Source organism: Corapipo altera, unplaced genomic scaffold (assembly GCF_003945725.1).
Source record: "Corapipo altera isolate COAL_440 unplaced genomic scaffold, ASM394572v1 73, whole genome shotgun sequence".
In the NCBI taxonomy this organism is placed as follows: domain Eukaryota; kingdom Metazoa; phylum Chordata; class Aves; order Passeriformes; family Pipridae; genus Corapipo; species Corapipo altera.
This window is the reverse complement of record NW_020884957.1, coordinates 1,180,053-1,199,391: the sequence shown is the minus strand read 5'-3', so window position 1 is coordinate 1,199,391 and position 19,339 is coordinate 1,180,053. Positions and strand designations below refer to the sequence as shown.

The 19,339-nt window shown below is 40.4% G+C and overlaps 1 protein-coding gene across 1 annotated transcript in view; it reads left to right on the top strand.

Annotated features, from left to right (window-relative positions):
- The window catches only part of MYO10 (myosin X), a 161,385-nt gene that overhangs the window by 100,237 nt on the left and 41,809 nt on the right, over positions 1 to 19,339 (top strand). The window contains exons 15-19 of the mRNA XM_027663778.1: positions 1,101 to 1,193; positions 1,956 to 2,024; positions 2,204 to 2,286; positions 3,800 to 3,908; positions 6,698 to 6,778. Of these exons, the coding sequence (XP_027519579.1) occupies positions 1,101 to 1,193; positions 1,956 to 2,024; positions 2,204 to 2,286; positions 3,800 to 3,908; positions 6,698 to 6,778 (435 nt within the window). The remainder of the gene's footprint in view (positions 1 to 1,100; positions 1,194 to 1,955; positions 2,025 to 2,203; positions 2,287 to 3,799; positions 3,909 to 6,697; positions 6,779 to 19,339) is intronic.

Here is a 19,339-nt window from a genome sequence, read left to right as displayed (position 1 = left end):
GTTTTTGTTCTGAGATAATCTGTCCTTAAAACACTTGCCAACACAAAGAACAAGTGAAGAGAATGGTGCATCTTGCATGTTTAAATAGCAAACTTTTAATCAGATCATTTTCAAGTATGGCTATATTAGAGATTATATTGTAAGCTCACTATATGTGTTTTTGCAACTTTTCTCAGTGTGTGATTGTATACAAAAGCAATATTTGCACATGATTAAAAAGAATCATTTGATCCATGTTCACTTCTGCCACCAATACAGGTGAGCTGCATGAGTTTATCTCTGTAGCAGGGTGTGTGGGTGCAGGAGTTCAGATGGCCACAGAAACAAATGGCAGTAGGCAGGGGATCCAGCTGGCAGGACGTGACTGCAGTCAGGGCGATGTGGTTTGTCATGTGGTTTCCCATGCTGCTCTGGGCCCATGGGAAGTGGCTTATTAAAATGTACTCCTGGAGATCCATGTTTTTCTGAGAGGCTGTATCAACCTGAAGCTTGCTGGACACATTAATTAACTGCAGGGTATCTTGCTTTGTTTACCACCCCTTCTAATATGAGAAGTAGGGAACATCAAAGGAAATGACACAGAGGCATATGCAAAGCAAAGGGAGGTGGTGTTTCACACAGCATGTAGTTAAACTGTATATCTTTTCCTCTGCCCTTGGGCACTGTGGGTGCTAAACGTTTGCATCGGTTCAACAACTAAGTAGATAATTTAATGGAAGAAAACTTTTTGAAAGGCTTCTTTACTCAGACTCCTGATCACTGGAAATCTTGGAGGCTGGAGATATATTCTGGGGCAATGTCATTGTATGCATCTAAAAACTACTTATATCAGAACTGTTGATTCTTCCAGTAGGTTGTTTTTCTTTATTTTGCCCATGGATCATCTATGAAATATAGATATGCTCTATATTTCAAAAGCACTGTTGCCAGAAAAACAGGATTACAGTCATCTACGAGAGTGGGGTTTCAGTTGTGTATGGGTGTTTTTGCACCTCTCTGCACATAGCAACTTCAAGGACCTTGTGACTTTTCCAAGCTGGGGACAACATCTGTATCCATCTGTGCACTAATTCATTTTCTGCATCTTCTTGCTGTTCTAGAAACTGGGACTACTGGCACTTATCAATGAGGAGAGCCATTTTCCTCAAGCTACTGACTCCACCTTACTGGAGAAGTTGAATGCCCAGCATGCTGTATGTGATGTTTCACTGATGTTTTCTCTGCAAATTATGGAGGATCTCTTTGCTTCTGTAGAAATTCATGGTTCAAATATATGTGTGCATAGTTTTAGAGGCTTTTTTGTATGTAATTCTCCTTCCATGGCAATCCATATAATTTGCTGTCAAGACTCAGTTCCCTGAAGTTACCTGAAGAACATATCCTTGTTACTGTGCAGTTAAAGGTTTCTGTTGTGGTAAATAAGTCAAATTCTACTCTTAATTGGAGCTCTGTCAATCTGTAGTAGCTCAGACTATATAGATCTCCAATTTCCCTTGTTTTAATGAGGCATTCACCTTGATGTCATTTACTGAAAGATTGCTGTTTCCTCTGTGCAAATTAGCGTTGCCTTTATTTGTGATCCTAGAATTATTTCTGAGAATTTCTGGGATGCAAGCATATCCACCACTTTTCATAACTGCCAGTTTAAGACATAGTCTTCTCTTTCAAAGTACCTTTAATAGGTGGTTCTGCCAGATGGTTTCAGGTTCAGTATAATACCGTCTTATATACTATAAATCTGTTATTGCTGCACTTGAAGCAACCCAGACTAACAAATCCTATTATCATTATAAGTTGCTTGTTTGCTTTTGGAGCACTAATCTTCTGGGGAGTTTACTGGAATGGTTTGTTTAGTTACAATGGTTTGTTTAGTACGGGTTGAGAGGATAATGTATCATTCCATTCCCTGACACCCCCCCCCGAATATTTTTCTCTTTTTCTCCCCCTCCATTTAGAACAATCCTTTTTATGTCAAACCGAGAGTTGCCGTTCACAACTTTGGAGTGAAGCACTATGCTGGGGAGGTAATTTCTTTATTTGCTGAAATTATTCCAAGCAGAATTTTCATTAGCTTAATTTTACCCCGAGGCTGCTCAAAATTAACTGAAGCACTCTGTTCCCTCAGCACTTCTTGCAGTACTGCTCTTGTGAGAGGTGCCTGAGTGTTCGGCTTGTTGTTTGAACCAGCTCTGTTTCCTTCTAGGTCCAGTATGATGTCAGGGGGATCTTGGAGAAGAACAGGGATACTTTCAGAGATGATCTCTTGAACTTGCTACGTGAAAGCAGGTACGTTTCTGTGATTTTTGTTAAGGACAAGATATTAAGGGGTGTTATATCAACTAATTCTGCCAGGATTTATAACCTAAGTCTGCTCGAGTTTGAATATGTTAGATATTGCATAGCATCAGACCTTGACAGAGTTGAAATGAGCATAGAATGAAATAGAAATGAGCATATCATAGAAGTGATGTGAGCATATTGTATCATATTTTATCATACAAATGAGCATATCAGAGTTGCCTGTAAGCAGATCTGACTGTAATCAGTTCTCACAAAGTCGGGTTTACCTACATTGTAGAGTATCTTGTCACTGTTCAGTCCAGGGGTTCCTAGAGAACTCACTTGCTATTCTGTGATGAGTAAGGATACTGGAAGCTGGTGATGGTTTTTAACAGTTTCAGGGTGCCTCATAGGCAATGTGCATGTGTGGTTTTTTATTTCACATACATCTGGCTTTGCTTGTATTTTGGGCATTCCCTAATTTGGTTGAACACTTGATGTCGGAGACCTACCACAGTGCAAACTGCCATACAGTAATTGCTTCAAATGGAGAGTTACTATAAAGATTTATGTTGCCGGAAAGTTTGAGCGTGGATGACTTTGGTACCTGTGTGTCTCCTATCATTCTGTGTAAGGTCTTAGGGTCCTTGTACTCTGTGAGCCGTAGTGGTACCATGTCCCTTTCTGTAGGTGTATGGTTGAGGCTCCAGGACATGCAGAGGAGTGGCAGAAGAGGAGGCAGCTGAGCCCAGGTGTTGCTGTCTTAGCTGCTGCCCTCACCTATCCCATTCAGTCGTCCTGCCTTGCTGTGCCAAGTTGCTTGTTTGTAAATCCCTTAAGCCCTTCTGTGGAGGGGAAACTGTTAATAAGCATTTACCTCTCTATGTTGTTTGTTTTGGATTTATGACATATCTGATATAACATCTGTCAATTTAAGTATGTAGGTAAAAGGAATAGATGAGTTAAAGCTGCTAGGCCTGGTTTTGCCTTTGCACCAACATCTGTGCAGAGTTCAAATTAAAATGTCAGTGTTTCTGTAGAAACAGTGAGAGGAGAGCACCCAACTGATAGAGCAGAAAACAGCAGGCACAGCTGGTATCTGAAAGTGAGGCTTATGTGGTTGGCTATTTTGCGTTATGGCCCTAAACAAGCTGAAAGTCTTCTTTTTTAGTCTTTGTGCAGGTACAGTTCCGGTTACAGTCAGCTGAAGTTTCAGTTGAGTGAGTGGAGTAAAATGCAGTAAGGCCTCTAGGACTTCACACTTCAGTTCCCTAATGATGTGTTTGGAGTGAAGAAGAAAGAACCTCCTTGTTTTGTTTTTATTTTGTTATTTTCTCCCTTGCATAAATTCTGCAAAAGAAAAGTCTATTGTTTATTAAGGACTATGGAGAAAATAAGTGTGGTTTTGATGGAGGAGCTACTTTCTAAGGGACAGTGCTTTCTTTGCATTCTACAGTGATGAACCTCAATAGTCTCTTAAGATACACTTTAGAAATATTCTTTTTCTTTCCCATTTCAGTCTTGATTTCATCTATGATCTATTTGAACATGTTTCAAGCCGCAACAATCAAGACACTCTTAAATGTGGAAGCAAGCACCGAAAACCCACAGTCAGTCTCCAGTTCAAGGTTAGTTAATGTGTTGTCTCTGCTCCGTAGCTAATCAGTGATAGATAAACCCTGGTCAGTAAAGAATGGGTGCATATCGAAACAGAGAAAACTTACACATGAAAACATTGGTGTCTCTTCTATGAAAGTGCCCTTGCTAATCAACTGATTGGTTTCAAGTAGACACTAACCTTTGTATCACACCATCCACACAAAACTCCCATTGCATTCCCCACTTGCTTACTCGTCCTTACTTTAAAGCTCATCTATGAAGTTGGTCTCTCCTGTCCTGGTTTTTCTTTGTAATCTAAATCCAGCCACAAAATCGCACAAAGCCTTACAGCAATGTCTGTATACTAAGAAAACAAGTGCTGAATACCTCATTAAGGTGTTGCCTTGCCTTAACTTAAAGTTTGGAAGGCATTTTTGTTAAACACCTTTTTATGAGGCTTTATAGCCTCCCATCAAAAATGGCACCAAATTGAAATCTAGCATAAAGTCTATCTGCAAATTATTTAAAAGAGAAGGATTGGCACAAAACATTTTCTAAATTACATGAGTACAAGTCTGGATTAGTTTTCTTTCATTTTGTTTGAATTAATATACATTTGCACAGTTCATTCACTTTTTTTTTTTTAAGAAAGAGCAGACTCAAACCCCTTAAGGGTAGATTTTATCCTAGTAGACTATTTCTAAGTGTTGGACAGAACAGCAAGACATGTATACTGGGCCACAGACAATGCCATTTATTAAAAAGCTTAGTGTTGTATTTTCTGGACAGCTTGTTCTGTGCTACCATAACTCATCTCAGACACTACCCACTTCTTATGGTGAGATGATATTATTTGCTAGTTCTCTGGAATAGCAGAAGGTACTGTTTCCGCTTGGTCATTTGTATTACGTGCAAAGTAGACTTTTAAGATGTTACCTTACAGAAATTGACCGTATTTTTGCACCCACTTGGCAAGATAAAATAAAATTTAGTGTTCTTTCTGTTCTCTGTCAGGGCCCCTGGACAACATAAGGGTGATAAAACATGAAATAAAAACATAATTGCCTCTTATCTAAAGCTGTAGTAACTGACCATTAACCAGCTGGGCTGCTTTACAAGAGGTTGACCTTCACATCATACGTTCCCCAAAGAATTAAGTTGGGTGTTTTTTACGTGTTTTAAAGACTTACAGGAATTAGTCCATTTTATTTCAACTGAAGATAAGAACTTCGCCTTCACAGTTTTATTCTCAAGATAGTTTGGTTGACTCTTCTTTTCATTTGATGACCTGCCTAATGCAGGCCTTGGGGTGCATGCAGAATGGCTGAGTTTAGATACCATCTGTTTCAGCCTGTTGATTAGAGCAGGGCAAACTTCAAATTAGATTAGTCAGGTTGTCACCTGACAGTGATTTGGAGGTTTGTAGCACTGTGCAGAATCTGGCTGTCTGTACCGGAAGTGAAGGTGAAAATAGTTTAAATCATTTTTGTTTAGACTGAGCAACTTTTCCGGTCTCTGCAAGTCAGAGCCTGGTTTGAGAGAACTGGCTTAGCTGTCCATAGATGTAATGTTCACACAGATTAAATGCAGATTAAGCCTTTACTTTTTAAAGCTGTAAATATTTTTCTTTACACAAAAATATTTGGGTTTGTATGTTCTGGGTGTTTAATGTTTGCTACCCTATTCCTGATCTGTAGGCTGGCAAAGGCAAATGAAGCAAAGACCTATCATTTATATTCCCAGTCATTTCACTGTTTGCTCCCTTTGCTCTGCACCAGCTCCTGTGCACAGCCTTAACTCTGCTTATTACCTTTATCACTGCATGTTTAATCATCAAGTAAGTCCTTGGTGTGCAGATTAAAGGAAGAATTTGTTATAACAGACTGACATTGGCAGTTTTGCTCCAAGACATATGGCAGGATGCACAGTGTTACTCCTTTAAAAGGTGGATTTTCTGTCTCCTAGGCAGCCTGCTCTGTATTCCCTCTGCTACCTGACACAAAGTACCACCTTTGAGGGTTGAAACATTACCATTTGCTAATTTTCTGGACTCTTCAGAACCTGGGTTCCTCTCCTGTACAGTCATTTGTATCTCTGCAAAGTAAATGCAAGACCTCAGTTTAAAATGGTTCATCATACTTAATGATACAGAATGAGGCAAGTTGCAATAAGATACGGAATGACGGCTCAGGAGGGAAAGGGGCGGATGTGTAATTAAAGTAATAATCATAAAAGGACTGAGGGATTTTTGTGATTTTTATCTCCAGGCTGATGTTCAGACAACTTATAGTCTAATGTGTATTGAATCATTCAGAGTTCTAAAATTAGGAAAAACCCTGTTTTCTTCAGGGGAAATGGAAAGTGAGTGGGCATAGGGTAGTTGAAATGAAAAGAGGAAATCTGGTTTTGTGGGTTTTTACCTTAAGCCCCTTATCCATCTTTTTGACTTGCCCATGTTTAGCAGTTTGGGAATGTTGATCCTAAGTCTTAAGCAGTCATTTGAAAGATCCCTGAAACAGCAAATTTCCAATTTGGTGTTTCCTTACAGTTTTCTTCATATCAGTCTGTGAATCATGTTCACTGTAAAACAGTGATGACAGTTTTGATCAGAAGAGACAGTGGAAGAAATGAACATGTATGTATTGATCCCATATGTTTGGAAGCAAGAGCTTACATGGTGCAGTAACTTCTGGTGTGTACCACTAGGTGTTGCAGTTAGATGCTGTCTGCAGTGCTGAGCCGCAAGAGCTCTTGTCCAGGGTATGTTGTTTGTACAAAAATCCAGCTTGTGAAGTGCTCTTTTCTACCTGTGTTTTAGGAATCACTTCATTCTTTAATGGCAACGCTGAGTTCTTCAAATCCGTTCTTTGTTCGGTGCATCAAACCCAATGTGCAGAAGGTAAGATTTTAAATAGTTTCTGTCTTTTCTCTGTGTCTCAGGCCTGATCTTTGTCTGCCTGTCTGGTTATTTACCACTGTGTGAAGCATAGAGTATCTATCATTCTTCACTGACCTTGTAGAAGACTCTGCCAGCGGAAGGCACTGGGAAAGTCTTTTGATTTTTTAATAGTCATTGCTCACAACTTTGGTAAATGAGTGGCTTTAAGGATAGTTATAAAAGGAAGGTAGGAGGCTGCACTGCTCATGTGACAAGTCTGTGAGAGCTTTTTCAGGAAGAAAATTCCAAAACTGCAAAGTTTGGTTTAAATTACTAGAGGCAGTGATTCATGTGCATATAGCAAAACCAGTGTGAATGACTGACTCTGTCATCAGACTCTTACTGTTTCAATTTATGAAGACACCCAGTCTGTACATGCTGGCTGTTTTGTTCTGTTACAGAATTTTGTTTTTAAAACAGGCTTGGAGACTAAGGCTTACAATATTGATTTGTCTTTTGGGTTACAGATAATGAAAGACAATGTCAAGACTTTTCTAAATATGTTGGAGTGCTCTCTAGAAATGATATGGTAATGATACAGCAGTCATTGAAATTAATATTGTTAACCTGGTTCTGATATCCTGGGGTTTTGCACATCCATTTTTGGCTTTATAGACTGTTATTCAGCTATGGTCTGCTTATGTCAAAAATGCAACAGGCAGAGGTGCTAGCGAATCCGATTTACAGTTTTCACATGGCAATTCATAAGTGACTTTGCTATAAATCCATATTTACTTGTTACATTCTTCTGGGATGTCTGGTTAATCAGGATACTAACAAGTCAAACCTGCAGATTTCATTGCAGGTTTTTGTGTTACCTGGACAGTACATCCTTGACTTTACATGTTTTCAGTTGCTAACTCTACTTTTGCACTGCTACTTGTGATGTGTCAAATAACATGCAGATTTGGGGCACCTTAGCAAGAGGGAGCAGCCTGGAAACAAATAAGAACTACTTTCTGCATGTTGAAGTGTTTGGTGCTGAGGTGTGCAGCCACCAGGCAGCTGTACCCACATGGATAATGGCACCTGGGCCAATAGCTGGGGTTTGTGAGCCTATGTATGTAGCAAATCCCTGATTGTGTAAGGAGCGCAGTTTTGAAAAGCTCATTTGCTTCCCTGCTCCTGCTTCTGCCTAGAAGCCACATGACCCTTGTAAAGCCTGCCTTCTACCACTGGAGTGTAAGAAGAATTTTAGTAGCTAACTCACACGTTTTCCTTATTCGTCCTTTTGTACCTGAGTAAGGCTCATCACAGTACCAAAGTCACAAGGATTTGCCATGATTGATGCAAGAACCAGGCACTTGTTGCATTTCCATGGCAAGGAAAACACTGAGTTCCCATTCCTATGTTCCTTGTTCTTCCGGTCTTTTCCCAGTAGAATGCTCCATTACTGACAAATTTGGCATCTGTTACTGTATCTGTGCATGTATTTTACTACCATTAAAACAAAGGTCTCACAGAATTAGCAGCTGTGTAAGGAGAAGGAGCTTGAGAAAGCCTCAGTCTCAGGGAACCACATCTAACTGCAGGAGTGCATGCTGGGACAGATTGGGAGATTTCTGTACACAATCCCTTTAAATGTACATATAAAGTCTCACTGAAATCTTACACAAAAATGATTGTCCTCGTTTTCCATTTGCTGTAATTTGATTGCAAATTTGACTTGATTCAATGGCTTTACCAAATAAGAAATCCTATTTGAAGAACAAGAGTCAGGTGTCACACGGTTTCTCTGTTGTAGCTGATTCAGTAGAAGACTTGACAGAAAATGAGAAGGAAAGACATGCTTTCAGTGCTTGTCAATGGCATTTTTAAATCAGGGAAGTGTTACCAAAATGCAATTTTGGGATTCACTGTTGTAAGTTTTGCCAGCTGTATACCCTGTTCTCTGCTCCCCACTCCATGTCATATAGACATAGTGATTTTAAGTGCCAGTCTTGTGATGTTGTTGCTCCTTCTGCTGTGATGCAGGTACCTTTGCTGGATTCTGTAGATGCACATCACAATAAGAATTTTGTATTTTATCCTCTCATACAACATGTTGCTTCTTTTTGGTCAGACAAAGGAAAATAAGGTGACTCAGTTTGCACAGCTCTGAACCAGCACAGCTCAGACACATTAGCTGTGCGTGGACTACCAGGGATTACCATGTATGTGACTCACTGTGCAGGGTTGGTTGGAAACATAACTGCTTGAAACATTCAGATGAGCAACTGAGGCAGAGAAACTGGGATCGAAAGAAAGTAAAGGTCTTCACTGAGCAGTTTCCTCTGTGTTTTCCATCTGCAGTGATGGTGATAGGGAATGATAAATGTCACTTGAAAAGTACTTAAACAGTGCTTGGCAAATACCAAATTATGTGGAAGAAAGGGGTGTCTTACTTGCTTTTTGAAATACACTGCATTAAGGGAGAGCTGGAGCAGAGAGATTCATCAAGGGGGGAGCTGAAGTTGTGTTACTGGGGGCAAAGCCTCTAAATCTACTCGTATCTCTCTGGACTGGGTACAAATAGGTGACAGATCTATTGGTGAGCATCCTCTGCAACTGGAGGGGAGGAGCTGGGGAGGCTCGAGACCTGTTTTACTCTGGAAGTATGTTTGAATTCTGTAGGTGGATGAGGTTGAGCAAATGGAAGTCAAATTCAAAAAAGCAGAATGTGCAGCAGACAGTACTTTCTCTGGTGTTCTAGACATTAAAGTATATTCATGTTGGATAAGAGATGTGATAATTTACAGTAATTATTTGATTGTTGTAATTTTTCAAAAGTTTAATTTGAAATAAGGGACAGTGGCAAGCAAAAACAATTCAGCATATGCAGTAAACCACTGAACATTTACATATGAAAGCAGGATCTACACTCATTAGTGCAATTTCCTAAAGGGAGCGCAGAGTATGTGACCTTTTGTCACAAAACATTTCAGTGAGCAGGCCTCAGACAGAAGGACAGAGGACCCATTAATCTTTGGGAGACCCTTGAACAATCATGGTATCTGTTTTCACAATTTCCAATCTGTTCTGAACTAGCCATAACGTGGAAACTTTTCCATTTGGTATGCTTAATGAGTGTTTTTCTGCTAATGAAGGGTCTTTCTCCTCTCCCCTTATCTTCACTGCAGCTGGCAGAACTACATTTCATTTCATCCGTTTGAACTTTGACACATCTTTCTCTGCTTCTTGGTTTCATGTTTCTTTTCCTACCTCCTACTCTATGCAATAATGATTCCTCTCTGCAACCTTACCTTTTCTGGTCTTTGTCTCCTGGGTTTTTTTGGTGTACCTTAAATTAAAAAACAGACACCACCACCACCAAACAAAAACCAACCCACAAACAAACAAACAAACAAACAAAAAGACTTTTTTAAAACAAGCTTCAACCATTGTTACAACCATCAGCTGAATGTTTCTTCCAGCTTGCTGCTGTTAATAAAGTTGCTAAGCCTTGGTGCCACTCAGGAGACCGATAAAAGTAAACTTAAGGCTTGCACTTCCTATTCAAGCTGTTTCAGAGGCAGAAATTTTCCTGTTGCCCAGAAACAGCCACCCTCAGGAAGCTTGGCTTAAGTGCTTTCTCAAGTTCCCTTTTCCATTTAGATTATTTCTTGAAAATATATTGGCATAAACACGAGTGGCATAATACTGGCATAAGTGTAGTGAGTGACCCCCAGCTCCAGCATCTGCATGGCCTCATCTGTGCTGGTCTCTCAAAACTTCAGTTAGTACAGCTTGCTTTTGTAATTCCCTGTTCTTGAGACTTCCACGGGTTCAGGCTTGGCTGTTCTCTCATGCACGTAGATGGGTGTCTCCACTTCTCTTTGGTTACAGATCTAAATTGAGTTAGATAGACAAAATCCTGGCTTAATTAAAGTTCTCATGAAATATTTGAAGTAGACAAGAATTTCACTTTTTAATTTTTATAGAAAATTTCTGCTGGTGTGTGCCACCAGGCAACGGGATTGCAGGGTCTTTACTCTTCTCCATCTGCTCATTTGTGGTCTGTCTCATTCCTCTGTTGTAGTGATTGTCTTGTCACTGTCAAGATAAAAGCCACCTTGTCTCAGAGCTTGTGATCTCTGAAGGGGCAATTCTCTTTCTCTGCAGATTTTTATATTAATTTCTCTTTAATCTTAAAATTTAATTAGGTCAAGTAAAGGAATGAGACAAAATTAAACCTGTATTGTAAACCTACTGCAGGGTAGGGGCTACAGGGAGCAACAGAAAAAATGAAACTCATAATAACTTCACAGTTCAAAGGAAGACTGGTAGAAAAAAAATCTGTAATAAATTCTGTGAGGCCTACTGCTGCTTAGAATCCTATCATGCTCCATATTCAATCTGGGAAAATACTTATCAAGGCAATAAGATTGTTAGCATCACTTTTGGGGACAGAGCCATTTGAGGCATCAAGGTATGGGTATTGGCACCTGCAGTGTACTTTGAGGCATAGGTCATTAATGGCCATGAGACACCCTGGAATAGCAAGCAGCGTGTCCTGTATAAGACAAAATAAGATGCAAACCTATTTTGCTTGGCGCCTGAATTAAAGTTGTGCTCTTAAAATAGCTCTGAATCATTACAAATATGAGTATAGCATAATACCAGCCTAAACACCAGTTAGAAGTACAGCTCAGGAATGCAGTGCAAAGGAACAGTGATAGTACAGCTTGACCCCATCTGCGAGGGTGATTGTATGCAGGGCGTGGAGCAGCGGGTACAAGTGCAGTGAGTGAACCAGTGTGTGAACTTGTTGTCAGGCTGGAATTGCAGTATTGTCATATTGAGACTTGACTGTATGAATTACTGAGTTTGTCTTGCAGGGATATCTTAATTTTTTATTTTTTCAGAAATATGGATAAGGAAGAGTTCAAGTCTAATAGTGCTGCATTGAGAACAGCACTGACATACAACCTTGAAAGATTCAGGGAAGAAGACTCTGAGCTTCAAGGATATTCTACTATACCTGTAGCACAGGATTGCTAAGCATCTGGAAAACCTCACTTTTACAAGTCTCTGTTTTAAAAAAATATCCTTAATACAGTGGTCTGACTTCAAACTTCTACACACATCCTACTGGAGTTATTTACCAAGCATGTGCTTTGCACACTGACCTCAGTCATGCAACAGACTCTGGGTTTCCCCAATTGGGTAGCTGATGCCTTTGTGAGGTTTTAAGGATGCTGAGCCCAGCAGTTAAAAGCTAAAAAGTGTTAGGCCCTAAATGGAAGGTCTTTATGGTTTACTCAGTTGCTGAGGCCTGGGGTACCCCTTCTGCAGCAAAGCTGCGGTATTCTCTGGTGCTAGGAGCTAGCAGATCACATGGTAAATTTGACTTGCTGTCCATAAGAAAAAGGGAATAAAAAGCCTTATCATGGTAGTAGTTACCCTGTCATACTTTGAAAGTAAAGGGAATAGATTATATAACCCATGTACAGCTGCTGGATATGTGTGGTGCTGTCTGTAGAAAGTTAAGGTCTAGTAGTATTCATTTACAGTGTATAAGCAGCTCATATATTAGAGATCCTTATTGCCTGTTTTAAAAATGTCTCTTTAATCTCAGTTGTTTTCAATAAATACTTGTTTTAAGAAGGCTTTCTGGCTGCCAATTACTGCTGTCATTTCTTCTGGAGGAAGCAGAGCCACAGGCTCTGAGCACAGATTTAGCTTGCTGGGGCAGCTTGGGTCAAGCTCAGGGAACTGCTGCTCCAGCTAATCATTTGGGAGGAGTGCAATCATTTCCCAAAAACATAGCATGTTGGCCCAATCTGTCAGGTCAGCAAGTGCATGGGGCCAAATGCGAACTATTTATCTTTAGCCCTTTAACTTGTTCATAAGGCCTTATGATTCATAATCAGGAAGGTGCAGTCGGAAGGTGTGGCATCATGCCTGGCCAACACCACTTAATTCAGCTCCCTGGATCTTGTCGTCTTGGGTTTTGCAGAATTACATAGCTTCAAATCAAGACTTGTGGAATATGTCCCAGCTGCATCCTTTTCTGACACATCACTTGAGTAATTAGGTCTGGTTCTAGAAGATTCCTTAGGTAAAAGTGATAAGGAGAGTGGGTGTGAGGAAGGCAATCACTCCTGCTCACAGAGTGCCAGCAGTGATGTTAGGTGTGAATCTGAATCCCTACCTGAAAGAACAAGATGATTCCTGCAGAGTGTTTTGTGCTGCATGTAAAGCATGCCTGTCTTTTGTATCCTCTCTGAAAGATTGCTCCCATCACTCCTGTGGTGCAGCCTGTTGGTTATGCTGCCCAGGAGCCACTGGGTTGTCCCTTTGTCCCCATCTCAGAGTGCTTGCTCGGCTGAAGTAGGTCATTCCACTCTCCGGGCAGTCACCCAGACAGGCATGTTCTTCTTCTTCATCAAGGTTTGTTGCTTACCAAGCAGGGCTGACGAGGCAACCCTTTGCTAAGTGTATTAGGGTTTGTCTTTCAGTGACCGTGGTTAAGGAGTTTAAAATTGAGCTGTTTAAGGCTAAGGATAGAGGGCTGAGATGGGATGCTGCCGGGGAGGGAGCAGACACTCTGCTGTAAAGGTTACATCAAACTCCAGGCAGTGCAGGCAGACAGATATTTGCGTGTTTTGCAGCATGTACCATTTGGTAGGACTCTTTCCACAAATGGTAGGAGTAATTTTATGGATCTTGGATAGTGACTGTGGCAGTATCTAAGCAGGATGGAGGGACGCATGGGCAGCAAACACTGCTTTGGGAGGGACTTGGAAGGAGGTGGCCCAAATGGCAAAGTACCAGAACAGTTCTGGGGAAAAATAAAATGCCTGGGGGTAGGGTATTTTTAATGTGCGACACTTGCTGAGTTCAGTGTGATACGTAGAAGTGAGGAAGATTTTCACTGCTGCAGCAATTGATCTGTTCAGCACCAGAGCACCTTACTGCCTCTAGCTGACTTCAGACAGTGCAATAATTCTGCATGTTGTGCCACCTGATGGATTTTTTGAGGTTTATGGATTACTTTATATGTGATTGTGGGACATGGATAGGCATTCACGAAACTGCAACTACTGATCCCAAGTCTGAAGTATTTGCTTTTTATAAATACTGAGCAAAGAACTTGGCTTTTCTTCCTTCTTGTGCATTCTACCAAGCATTTGAATTGCAAACATTGTCATGCAAATGTATGCTCAGAAAAAGTGTGTACTTCATCAAGCTCTGGAAGTTTTCTTCTATAACTACAAAAAAAAAGTCCCCCATCTCTAGATGGCAATTTACATTCAAATCCTGTTTGCTGTGTTCTCATGGTAACTACTCCAAGGGAACATGCACAGTCCATGATAAATAGACATCCTCAGACCTCCAAAAGCAGTGCTGGGGTATAGAGTATTGTTCTTTAGCAAAAACTTTAAGGTTCGTAAGTCCCTTCCTTGCCAAACTGTGTCTTAGGGCATTTTGTGCATTTTATCTCTTAAGGTTTAGGAATTTGTTGGCTGTGAAATGTGTTTACATTCTTGCTGCCTATAAGGTGAGATTAGCTCTTGTGTCCTGTTAGTCAGGAATATCTTCAGCAATTGCTGTAGAGCCAGCCCTCGCTAGGCTTGACTTCCTTTGAGTAGCAGCAGGAATGAATTAAGCAAGTACAGCCAAAGATATCACATGAAAGACTTGAAATACCAGTGAGCTGAAGAAAGCCCTGTTCTGTGTGTGTCTGTGTGTGTACATAGCTGCAACTGCTAAAGATTCAGTTTTTCACAATGGATGAACGCTGAAGGGTGAAAAAGTCTTAAAAGGTAAGGGGTTTAATTCATGCAGATTTTTAAATTATTTTAATCTTGCATACTTGAAGCTGCAGTGGACTTGTAGAAAAATAATATAAAGTACCTGTAGTTTGGCTGAGCAAGCTGTACTGGAAATGTTTCTGGACTTGTATTTTCTTTTAAAGAGGGTAAATGCATGCAGAATCAAGTTTATGAAGAAAGAACTAAATTTACTGGTCTAATCATATTTTCAAGCTCCAGGAGAGCTTTGCTGCCAAGCAGTCTGCTTTAATAAATCACACTTTGTTTGAAAGTTAAAGGGGTGATTGTTTGCAGAGCTGGGAAAAAGTCAGCAGAAGTAGAACTGTCTGTGCAGAGCGGGGAAGACCTGTGTTGTAGTGATGGGCTGCTTTCTGGAGAAAGATCTTTTCTGTTGTTCAGCAGTCTATGGTATAGATTTGGGCAAACAAGCTATGTACAGTTTAGGTTTATAGTATTCCTGTGGTTTATTAAGGCATAAGGCATGGCTGTAGTTTTGTGTTAATTACGTGAAAAGAAAGCAATACTGGGGATGAGTGTGTTCGGAATGGGGGGAATCCAGTGAGATATCTTCAAAATCCAGAAGTCTAATTTTGTAGTTCTACTGGAGAAACTTGATGGGGCACATTTGAAACAGTAATTTTTTGCCATAGAAATACAGGAAATGGAAAATGCCTGGAAAAAATTTATTGCAGTAGTAATGGAAAGGATACCATAACAGCAATATATTTTGACTTTGTTTGCTGTGTCAGCTCTCCCATCCCCAGTGAAGTAACTCCCCCAGCACAGCATGTAAAAAAAATAGCTCTGTTCACCACTGGTTGTCTTTGCTTCTGGGATCTGCATTTTACTCCCTGCTTTCCCACTTAAAGTGCTTGTCTCTGCAAACATTAGAATTCAGCCACAGGGTAGAAAATTAGGATAAAATTGCTTGAGAGAACCTGTTATGAAGGGAATGGGTTTGATCCTGCATCATTGAAGTCTATGGGAGTTTTATTCTGGTCTCAAGAAGAGCAATCCTAGATTTGCCTTGCAAATCTAGGTGGAGGATGCATGATCTGATAAAGTGCCTATGGGACCAGGAAACACGGTTCTCATAACTTATAGTTGTTCTTCTCTCACTGATGTTAGAATATGTCCCTTTAAACCCCAAATGGTAGCAGTGTTGGTAGGTCAAAATGTAGCTGGTTTTGTTGTGTGACACATCAATGATATGTATTCAGTATTTCTTTCACTAAACCGGCTTAGTTTCAAAAAAGATAAGATTGTTTTGTTTCTCATTTGTTGGCTTATTCAGAAAAGTATATTTACAACCTGTAACAGAAATGGAAGCAGAACAACAATGGTTTTTCCAATACAGCTAGATTACTGATAGGAATTATGTGAAAGTTAGAGTGCTGTCCCGCTCTGCATCAAGAGCAGAAGTTAATGGTGTTTAAGAGTAGTTTGAATGAGTTACTGAACTTTTTTCTCCTTAACTGTTTATGTTTTCTTCATTTAGTCAGGGGATGCAGCAAAGACTTCAGGGGGGAAACCTCACTGTGATGAATTTGTAAGGACTAAGTACACTTCAGAACATCTGGTGTTAAGTCATCAGATGAAACATTAAACATGAAATGCATACTGAAAGCTCATCAAAGCATCTTATTTTTGTTGTCTTACACTCAGAATTTAGCATTTCTGGTGGCTTTAGGCAGTTTATAAACCTCAGAAGAAAGGCAAGTCCTTTCTGAACAGTGTCATTAGAAGTAAAGTTGTGGTTCCAGTTGTATGAAGTGGCGTGTAGTAGCTGTAAAGTCCATGTTTTAGGACATCATCTGAGCTGTAGCTGTGTGACAGCAGTCAGTCTAAACTACAGGAAGTTTTTGGCTGACGCATGATGAGGTTTGAGGTTGCTGTTATTAGTTTGTCTCCTCTCCACATTCCTGATGTGTATTCCCTGTTCAGGCAACAGGGAGCTGGGCAGCTGGAATCACTTACGGGAGCTTTACTGGGGAGGTGATAGCACCACAGTTCCTCAGGCTCTGTGGGCAGTAATTGTTTTGTTGCTTGGCCCCAAGCATTGGGCAGGGACACACTGTTTAGGTCTGTGAAGCTGCTGGTGAACCAAGAAGCCCATTGCACCATGTAAATCATTTGGCACACTGGGGAGTTTTTTGGTTTTGCTGCCACCTTGGGTTGTGGCACACACTTGTGAGGATTGCATGATATTTAGTGTAGGAAAGGCAAGTTTGTCACTAGGGTCTGTTTCCACTGTTTACATGAGATGTATTGTTGCATTTTTGAAACTCACTCTCTGTAGATCTAGAAATCTTAAAGTGGATGGGTTCAGAGAAGCCATCCACTTTCAGAAAGCCAGATAAATGCCAAATCCTCTGTGATGTTGGCTTTGTCAAATGAATGGCTGCCTCAGATTCAGCAAGAAAAAGATGTGCATGTCCATCTGCAACTTCCCAAACACGCCATTTGTGCATATTTACCAAAAAGAAACAGTGACCAGCCTCATCAATTAAGTAGTCTTTCAAAGGGAGAAATTATGATTTTTATTAAAAGTGGTGTAGCACTTAAATTAGCTTCAAAAAGAATTTACATGTCAAACAAAAATTGCATTTAGGAAAGCTGATGGTATCTTAAGCCTCTCTTTCTGAGTCAAACATTAAGGGTTACGCTGGGTTGTATACTTAAGCCAGCCTAGGAATTTCTCGGGGCAGAAATGGCTTTTCAACCATGTAAAATTGCTGTTCCCCTGTGACCACTGGCATGCCCAGCATAGCAAATCTCAAACCAGCCTGGTTCTTACAGGAATGTATATTTCATTAGCCTCAATGAGCTCTAATCACACGTGTAAATGCTTTGCTTTAGTTATTCCTGGTTTGATGCTGCTTTGGCCAGCACATAACAGAGAACCTGGAGCCACGATGCATTTTGTCACACAGCTCTGAAGAGGAGTGAGGCATATGTACAGCTCCCTTACAGTGCAGACTCAGCCTAAAGTCACAAGTCATCTGCACTGAGAAGACAGGACTTGTTACATCTGTTGCTTCCAGTGGTGCATGTTCCACGCTGCTGGCCAGTCCCAGGAGAACAGAGTGCTGGTAAGGCAGTAGTAAAAGTACGTCTAACCAATCATGGAATCTCAACAGTGCGTTTTCACCATGATCAGAAAATATGGAAGAGGGAAGAAGAATCCACTTCTAGAGTGGAAGAGCCATATTCTTATTTGAATATGATTCAATAGATTGTAAGACCATAAGTAAGGGCAGGACTTTTCTCCACACAATCTTCTTAAAAATAGATAGAGTCAGCCAAGTGTGTGGTTCATGTAACTAAGTAAAGATGGAACTAGTCTTAGTGAAACAAAGGGCCATTGACCAGCATCGCTGGCTGTGGATTCTGCAGGCTTTGAGGAGATGAATAGTGGCACCACAATTAAATCACTCATAAGATGGTTGAATGTTAAATTAGTTAGACACTGATGTAATGTTACCATCTATTATAATTCATTCTTTCTCTCTCTCTGCATATATATGTGTGTGTAGATTAATCATTTAGTAGTTAGTTTGATTACCATATTGATGGTAAGGGGGTTTATTGCCATCTATTTTGGGAAACCATGTACCATGCTAATAAAGCAAAGTTAATTTACTCTATAGTTAACTCTTAAATCACAGATATTTAGGAATTGGAACAAAGAAGTCTCTTGTGCAACTTTTTTTTGTGAGGGAAAAATATATGGTGACTTTTCAAGTATTGATGCTTACCAATGCATCATCTATTGCAATGAGATGACAATGTAGGGGTTTTTTTCTCTACTCAGTGCAGTTAGTATCAATGCAGGAAGCACAGGAAGACAGGAAGTGTCTGCTGTTTTAGCCAAGGTGATGTTGACTCACCTGTGTGTGACCTCCGTGGCAGCACAGATAGCTGTGATCTGCAGAGCTCCTCCATCTCATGTTTATATAAAATATGAAGAAATACGTAAAGGGGCTTTTTGTTTTGCTTATCCTGGAAAGTTCTGAATTACAAGAAATACCTAATTTGATTTTGATGTGGTTCTCCAAAACATCAAAGAACTCAAGGAGGAGAATTTGCAACTCTTAGTGGGAGAATGGGACAGGACTGTTGTGTTATAACGAAGCAGCCAAAGGAGAACATATTTATTACCTTTTTCTGTAAAATGAATGTCCATTTATTACCCTTTTCTGTGAAATGAAGAACAAACAGCTGTCTTCCTTTTCTGCCCCTGCCCTGCAAACACACACATACACACATTTCGCTAGTCTTGATATCTTGTCTAGTCTGTTAGGTCTGCAAAGCAAGTCCTGAGTATATAATGTAAAAATGTATAGGAATACATGAACAGCAGCTCAAAGGACCAAATTCTAAGAAAAATGCCAAAATTAGAGTGACGCTACCCAAGATGTGCTGAGATATAAGATGTAGTAGTAATTAACATACCAATTACATGGGATTGAGCTGGGCCATTTATCTGAACCGTCATGCAAATCTTGCTGTCAGATACGTACTGTGCTGGTCACAGCGATCCCCATCACCTCTATAAACTTGAATTTCCTCTCTCTGCACTTAAAAAGTGTCTTAAATGCAGCATTACGGGGTTCCTGATACTTAAAGGAGATCTCCAGACCACGCACTGCAAGTCTACTGCAGCATAGCTCTTGTTCAGCCCGCAGTATCCCCGGCTCCCTCAGGTTGAAGCGAGCCTTTGGGAATGATCCAAATCAACGAGAGCCATGTGCAACACCATGGG